Source organism: Astyanax mexicanus, chromosome 15 (genome assembly GCF_023375975.1).
Source record: "Astyanax mexicanus isolate ESR-SI-001 chromosome 15, AstMex3_surface, whole genome shotgun sequence".
NCBI classification, from domain to species: domain Eukaryota; kingdom Metazoa; phylum Chordata; class Actinopteri; order Characiformes; family Acestrorhamphidae; genus Astyanax; species Astyanax mexicanus.
Window position 1 is genome coordinate 32744059 of NC_064422.1, and position 8467 is coordinate 32752525.

Consider the following 8467-nt stretch of genomic DNA (forward strand, 5'->3'; position numbering starts at 1 on the left):
TCAGTAATTTAGTTCAAAATGTAAAAAACATATATAATATATAGATGTATTACACACAGAGTGATTTATTTTAAGCAGTTATTTATTTTATTGTTGATGATTACGGCTTACAGCCAATAAAACCCAAATATCAGTGTCTCAGAAAATTAGAATATTATATAAGACCAATTGGTACTTTTGCCGATCGCCGGTTTGAATCCTGTTCATGTAGCTTGCCATCGGCTACCTTGTTCTCTCCCCACATCACTTCTAGGGTGATGTCGATCAGCACAATGTTTCTGTGAGCTAACGTATCAGAACTAATTCGCTGCGTTTTCCTCCGAGTGCGCTGGCTACTCAGCAATGCTGCATCAGCAGCAGTTCGAAAAGAGGCGGTGGCTGACTTGTACACATGTATCAGAGGAGGCATGCGCTTGTCTTCACCCTCCTGGTGTTGGGGCATTACTAGTGAGTGTGTTGGGTAATTGCCTGTCTAAATTGGGGAGACAATTGGAGAAAAACAAGAAATAAAATAAAAAAGAAATTGGTACTTTTGGCAGTGTGGGCAGTGGGCCAAGTCCTGCTGGGAAATGAAATCTGCACCTCCATAAAAGTTGTCAGCAGAGGGAAGCATGAAGTGCTGTAAGATTTTCTGGTAAAACACTGCACTGACTTTGGACTTGATGTAACACAGTGGACCAACACCAGCAGATGACATGGCTCTCCAAACCATCACTAATTGTGGAAACTTCACACTAGACCTCAAGCAGCTTGGATTGTGTGTCTCTCCACTCTCCCTTCAGACTCTGATCCCTTGAAAATGATAAGCAAAATTCACTGATGGCCACAATTATGCGTTAGAATGAGTGATTATGCATAAGACTGTACTGTACCCACCCTTCACTCTACACACACAAAAAAATTCAATGTCTATCCCTATCAGCAATATTTGCTGCTTCATTCCATAAAACCATAAACTCTCTACCTCAGTAACTGCTGTGATCATGTATGTTCTATATGTTACAGTATGATACATATCTCTGCACCTTATCCACACTATGGACACTTCATTTGCCCTGTATCGGTACTGCACTGTCCTGACTGTTAAATTGCCTGGTCTGTTGTATTTACTGTATTTGTTGTAGCTTTATGTTGCACATTCGTTACACTTTTGCACCTTGTTCGTCTATTGTATTGTTATTCCATGTTGCACCATGTGTACCTATACTCTCTCTCTCTCTCTATTAAATTCTAATTCAAATGTTGTCACAAGGCAGCTTTACAGAGATATGGGTCCAAGTCTCTTATGAGTAAGCACCACAGTGATCACAAAAGGGTCAAGAAAAGAGAGAGAGAGAGAGAGAGAGAGAGAGAGAGAGAGAGAGAGAGAGAGAGAGAGAGAGAGAGTTTTTCTCTCTCTGTTTCTTTTATTCAGCCAATTGTCTGTAGTGTGATCTCATTGCAGGTGACTCTTCAGCCTGTAGGCGGCGTACAACCTGCCCTATTTTTAAATGACATTATAGTGCTATAGGCATGACAGGTCAGTGTAATGTTAATTAATTTAGTGTTTGAGGCTAAATGCAAAAAATAGAAAATTGGATGTAAAAAGGAATTATTTGGTACAATCAGAATTTCAGATTTTTTTAAAATTAATCTTTTCTTTATTTTCGGATTTTTCCATTTTTGCATTTTGCAAGCTGGATTATCAAAGAGAAGACTCTTTTCTCCTTTTCATTTTTATTGAAATTCTGTTTGCAAAAGGCTAAAATGAAAAACTAGATAATAAAAATAATTGTATGAAAACCTATTTCTTCTTTACTCTACTGAATGGAAAAAAATGATGATTAAGTTTTATACCCAATTTTCTATTTTTGGTTTTAGCTTGATACAGTCAGAAAGTTAAACTGCTAAGCATTACACTGTCAGTGCAACATTTATTAATGTATTTTTTGGAGTGTTTGAGGCTAAACGCAAAAATAGAAAATTTTATGTAAAAACTCATTATTTGTTTTTTATGTAGTGCAAGGTGCAAGAAATACGTTTACATCAATTTTTTTTCCAATTTTTCATCTCTGCCCCTCACAATCGGAATAGTAAAAAATATTTTTTCCTTTACTTTCTGAATTTTTTTTTGCATTTTGCAAGTTGGAATATACCATCAGGTTTGTGTAACAAGGCACAAAAAATGTTTTGTTTTTTTATTTGAAGCATAGAGAAAGTTGAGAATAAACTAGGTCTTTGCAGAGCGTGCACGTCTTCTTTTATGGCAGCATTGAGTCAATCAACCCTTAAAGCATCCAGACAAAAACAAAAACGACTACTGTAAGCCAGCAATATCAATGCTAAAATGTAGAAGGATGGTGAAATAGATGGGTTGCATGCGCGTGCAGCTAATTCTGCAAGGGCGCTTTAACTTTTTCACCTTGTAGAGAGAGTCTGGCTGGGAAGGGGGAGGGGAGGGAGGACTGCCAATACCAGGAATCGTCCCGTAGAAAAAGGTCACGCTGAATATTTATTGGCAGGCGGCCAGGAGAGTGAGAGAAAGTAAGTGTGTGTGTGTGTGCGCGCTCGATTCCAGGAAAAAAGGGGGGGTGGAGCCTGTTAGAAAATATCAGTCTGCTCTCAGTCGGTGAAGAGAACAGTACTTCTACTACCCCTCCTCGTCCTGGGGGGAGATGTGAGAGGGGTTTCCAGCTCACAGAGTCCAAACTGAGAGACACAACTAGCTAACAGTACAACAGTAACACGACTCCATCACTTTTCTACCGCCGTTTTTCACCGTTTAACGGATCTCAGACGGAGCTCTACAGCCCCTGGAACCCTAACTTGGAGACTGGGCTCGGAAAAGACTTTCAAGGTAACCCGAACCGTTTTGCTGTTAGTTAAGTCTAGCGGTGGGTAACCCAGGTCCAGAAAGTAAAAATCCATCCCAGGGTTCTGCTGCAGCTCAACAGAGCCGCCCAGGCAGTTGGTACAAAACCTTGGGATGGATTTTTACTTTCTGGACCTGGGTCACCCACCTCTATAGTAAACCAAGCTAACTTAACCAAACTATCCTAGGTTAGTAGTGTTATAGTGCTAGTGTTCATGTTAGCTAAGATAGCTAACCCTATCTGTTAAACTGTACTAGTTAACTAACTAAGAATTAACCATCTAAGCTAGCGGTTTAAATGGATATATATGTAACTTAGTTACCTAGGTTATATATGGTATATGTGTGTTTTTAGCGTTTTGGATGAACACTAGCGTTACTTATTCTGTTACCCAATAATCAAATGCTTAGTTAATTATCTTACCTCGTAAACTAAACAGTGTGACCTGTGATCTTGTTGTGTTAGACTATTTATTATCTAGCTAGTTAACCGTTAGCTAGCTAACCATCTAACTAGCTAGGTTAGGTCTGCTTAAGAAAACTAGTTAATACATAGTCTTAACCTAGTGTTTTTTATAGCCAAACCTTGCATTATTATTGTTATTACTATTGTTGTTATTATTAGCCATCTATGGCATAGTGTTGCCCTCATGCAACAAACCAAATTTATGTTTATTTCATCTTTTTATACTTTACTTTATTTACTTATCTTTCATATAATGTTACATGGTATATCCATATCCAGTACAATGAGGTGTATAAGTTGGTCATAAAAAATCTATGTATATGTACAGAAGTATATTTGGCTGTATAAATATTCTATTACTAAATTCTTACATTCTTGTTATAAACGTACAAAAAGATAGTGTTTTTTTTTCGTTGCCTTGTGCAGTTAGACCACTCTTATTAGATTAGTAAAAATGCATCAGTGATCTTCATCTCTGGTCCCACAGATCTCTCCCTACCTTGCATGTTTTGGGTGCTTCCTTGCACTAAAACTGACTAAAATAAAATAAAAATAAAATATTATCAAAAGAAGTCAAATCTAAAATCTAATGTTTGCTATATCCACAGGGACTCTGAAAATTCCAATATATATATTTTTTTCATACCAGAGGGTATTATAGTATAGTATTATATTTCTGTTTCGAGGGAAAGGAGTCACTCCAGCAGTGTTTGTGTCCAGCATACAGACTCGATTTACGAGAAATTCAGGACGAGAAAGAGAGCCCTTCTGCCATGAATGAGGAATTGGGTCATTCACAATAAACTGGAGGAGCTCATTCACATGCACTGCCTCTCCAAAAGCCAGAGAGCGATCGAAGTGTTGCCTGTATCAGGTGTACATGATCGGCAGTGCAGCAGTTAACTAAAGATAAAGTTTCGATTGCATGCCAGTTAATCTGTCTGGATAGCTATATAGCATTAAGCAGGATAGAAGAGGAGATAGCTAGCCTACACTGCAAGGCATCCACACATTCACTCTGTTCATTGTTGTCCTCCCATTTCTGTTTATTACCCTGCTAAAAGATCCAACTCAACACCAGCTGGTCATTCAGAAAAAAACACACTCTATGCTGGTCAAGAGCTAGTTAATTAACGAGCTAAACTACCAGCCTTTTTTTATGACAAACTAGTCTTGACATTGGTTGTCAGTCCTAATTATTGCTAAATAATTGCTATAAATTCAATTCCACATCATCTCAGATGTCTCAAGTTTTCCATCAGAGATTACCACGAGCTGGCGCCAGCTCCTCTGACATGTGCAGCAGTGCAAAGCCTAACATATGTACTTTTTTTCTCCTTTTCCCCTCATTCAGCTGCATTCCTCACCCATTGAGCCATTATTGCTTCTGGATGTTGAGGAGGCAGTGGAGCTCTGGGTTTTGTGTTGCTGCCCCCCGCTGCACGCGCGCCCTGGCTGGGACGGCTCCTCGGCCCTGGACCCTGAGCCCCAGCAGCGGCTGGGCGGGACAGGGCGCAGGCAGAGCGCCATGGTAACGCACAGCAGGTTTGACGGCGCCATGAGCAGCAGCCCCTACCAAGGCGGAGTGCGCCTGTCCCCCCACCGCTTCAAGACCTTCAGCTCCGGGGCACAGTACGAGATGGTGCTGGCGGCCGTGCACAAACTGAAGGAGAGTGGCTTCTACTGGAACGCCGTGAGTGGCAAGGAGGCCAGCTCCCTGCTGAGCGAGCAGCCCCCAGGCACCTTCCTGGTACGAGACAGCTCGGACCACCACCACTTCTTCACCCTGAGTGTGAAGACGGCCACGGGCACCAAGAACTTGCGCATCCAGTGCGATGCCTGCTCCTTCTTCCTGCAGACAGACCCCCGGAGCTCGCAGGCTGTGCCACGGTTTGATTGTGTCTTGAAACTCATACATCATTACATGCCCTGTGCTCGAGGAACAGACGCAACCACATCTGCAGTCCAGGCTGAAGGGGAAAGCGTTGATTGCAGCAGTGGAGTGGATGGGAGTGCATACTACATCTACTCTGGAGAGGAGAAGATTCCTTTGCAGCTGCTCCGGCCCTTGGCCTCCGGCATGTCCAGCCTGCAGCACCTCTGCCGCAGGACACTTAACGGACACATAGATGTATCTGCTAAGCGCGATCAGCTGCCTCAGACGCTTCAAGAGTTCCTCCAGGACTATGATGCACCCATCTAAATAGCCAGCGCGTGCTGCTGCAGACCATATGTGCAGAACTGTGAGGGCAATGATGGAATAGACCAGCAAAAGCCCATGAAAAGATCATGGAGAGCATTTGAGCAGTGCTAAAAGCCCTAGAGTTTAATAATAAGGGTGTAAGTACATTGCTCCAAAAAGCTCTTGGCATCTATCAGTATTGCAGGCCGGCCGTGGCCTACTGTGCCTTTGACCTCTGTAGTGTAAACTGTGGGCATTGGGTTGCTGTGTGTGATGGACACACGGACAGCACAAGTGTGTATGAACTGTTGAACTGACAGCAGAGGAGTCATGGACATGAGTGAAAACAGATTGTACGGTCGTCGTCTTATAGCCCCCAGCGTTTTTTGTTCTCAGATTGGTTTTGGAAACTCATACCCTGTTGAAGATCAATGTGACAGGATGGGTAGTACAAGAGTTAAGTGTGCTGCTATGGCTGAGTTCCAGCCTTCTGCCATAGGAAAAGCTCCCGCACACCTTTTCATCCCTCGTTAACATTTTGACTCTGCTAGAAGCAGACCTCTGGCTGTCTGTGTTTGAGGGAATGCACAGAGCCGGGTGTTTGCAATGACATATACGTTTCCACTGGGGTTTGCCAAGCATAATCGCCTCATGAGTAGGCACGGTGAAGTGAACACAACTACTACTCACTACAGACACCGCTGTGTCAACAGTGGCCACTACGTGGGGTCACAACACAAGACTGATGTTTCAAAATGCATCAATATCGAAGGATCAAAGCAGACAGGAGAGGCCTGTTACAACAGGCGATTTCAGCCTCTTACCTTACACTTCTCTCTGAAGGAAAACTCGGTGGACTGTTGTAACTTTGTTTTCGACAGGAACCAAGGTAAACATTTTTTAGTTTTGCTGGAAAATGGCAGACAATTCTAGAACAACACGCTGCTGTTGAAATTATAATACAACACAAACTTCCAAGAGCTGACAGTTCACATACTGTGAAGCAGAGCCAAGCACAGTATGCAAGACGCTTACTTACAGGTCCTGGAGTTTGACATGGAGGATTGTGTTCCTCTAAAAGCAGAGGCGTTCGTTCTGTACTGTATGTGCTAAGAAGTAATCAGACTTGCCTCATAACCCTCATCCAATAACAATGACGTAGTGTTTCTTTCAGCAGGACATGCTCTCTACAATTAAATGAATGTATTGTGAGTCAATGTAAGGGCTTATGGTTCCCCTTGTAGTTCTTGCTTTTTTTGTACTTTGTCCAACAGCGACAATGTTTACATGTGTCACCACAAGAGGACAACATGTTTTGTACTCTGTCTTTTATAAAGATGCGGGATCTTAAGGTCTAGTCTAATGACCTACAGTGCAAGCTTGAATATCTGAAAACAAAGGCATTACAATAAAAAATGCAGCAAGGAACTTTGCACATATTTATATTTATAAAGTATTTCAATAATTTATATTAAAGAGTACTATTTTTACAAAATCGATCTTGCTGTGTGCTTTCACTTCTTGAGAAAATGTGTTCTCTTTACAAATACCACATCCGTCCATGTACAGTTTAACACTTGTGCTTTTTTTTCTTGTTAGAGCATTCTGTGAAGAAAACAGAGATTTCCCCTGTTACTGCACACATACATATACACACACACACACACATACAAACACATGCTGATGGAAATACCACAGCTACCCTCCCTCTCATAAACAAAGAACTGCCTCCTTCATATTTTGTGCGTGTGTGCGTTCTCACAGGATGTCACCTTTTGCATTTTCTTCAGCTCAAAGCCAAAGTGCATCTAAGCTCACCTAAGAGCTTTAATAACTTCCTTTATAGCTTTTCCCCCACATCGTAACAGACTAATTTTACTAAATGTATCCTAGTGCAACAGTTCACATAAAAAATGTCTTCAACTTCTAAAACCTTATGTCTCCAATTTGCCATTTTCACTCTTAGACATAATGTGAATCTGGCATCTGCAGCTTTTTTTTTACATTGTGTGCAAATTACATGATCTAAAGTACTTGGAATTATTTTTTTTTACATTGACTCCCAGTTAAAACTCTAAAGTTGTTTTTCCCTTCTACTGTAAAGTGGCTGTTTGGAGAGGCAAGGATTTAGTGTGACTGGATCCCCTGCTGTTTTTAAACTCTGCAGACCTTTTCCCTGCCCTAAAGACCTGACTCCTAGCTCTTAATGCTGCATCATTGATTACTTACTTGCTGATCGATTATTTTGCACTGTAAGTAAAAGCTGTTATCAGATGTCTTGGTTCTTATAATTGTAATTAACACACTGTGAAAGTAGTCGCTAATGAAGCAGCACTTAATGGGAAAGAGAAAATGGAATGAATAGTCTTGATTAGAGTCCCAAGTCCAGCTGGATGCATGGTATGGCAGGACTTCAGGATCTCTGTGAGCAGTTCTAAACCTTTTTTATTTTAGCAGTTTCTTTCAAATAACTGAGACACAGATAGCAATTATTACTATGCCATCATAGAGCATTGTTTTTGAAGGGATTAGATCAATAGAGTAATTAATTAGGTTGTTTTGTTTGCAGTCTCAGTTTACCCACTCAATCGTTAAGGCATTATCCTCTGAGTAAGACTTAGTAATAAAGTAACAGGAAGAAGAATTCTAAGAGCACTGATTTGATTATTACAGCAATGCAGCATCAGCACAAATCTCAAGTCTATCAGAGTGCTTTAGAGATTTCATTGTGACGATTTGAATTGAGTATTATCTAAGGCAGCAGGTGTTTATTTGCATGGCATTATCATTTTGTGCTTATTTGCATCACATTTTATTTTATTTTACATATGACACTGAAATCAATTAATTTGCTTGAAATGAAAGTGGCTAGCAGTATCTACTTTGTTGGGCATTACGTCTTTATGTATATATGGGTAGAAAAGTAGGAAAAGTCTGATAATATTGAACATTAAACTCAAAACAATGC

The 8467-nt window shown here is 40.9% G+C and overlaps 1 protein-coding gene across 1 annotated transcript; it reads left to right on the top strand.

The window, feature by feature from the left end:
• Positions 1–2697: 2697 nt before the first annotated feature.
• On the top strand, positions 2698–6998 carry socs3b (suppressor of cytokine signaling 3b). Its single transcript, XM_007259292.4, has 2 exons — positions 2698–2836; positions 4672–6998. Exon 2 carries the CDS (start codon positions 4846–4848, stop codon positions 5518–5520), a length of 675 nt encoding a protein of 224 aa, XP_007259354.2. The 5' UTR covers positions 2698–2836; positions 4672–4845; the 3' UTR covers positions 5521–6998.
• The last annotated feature ends 1469 nt before the right edge of the window (positions 6999–8467 follow it).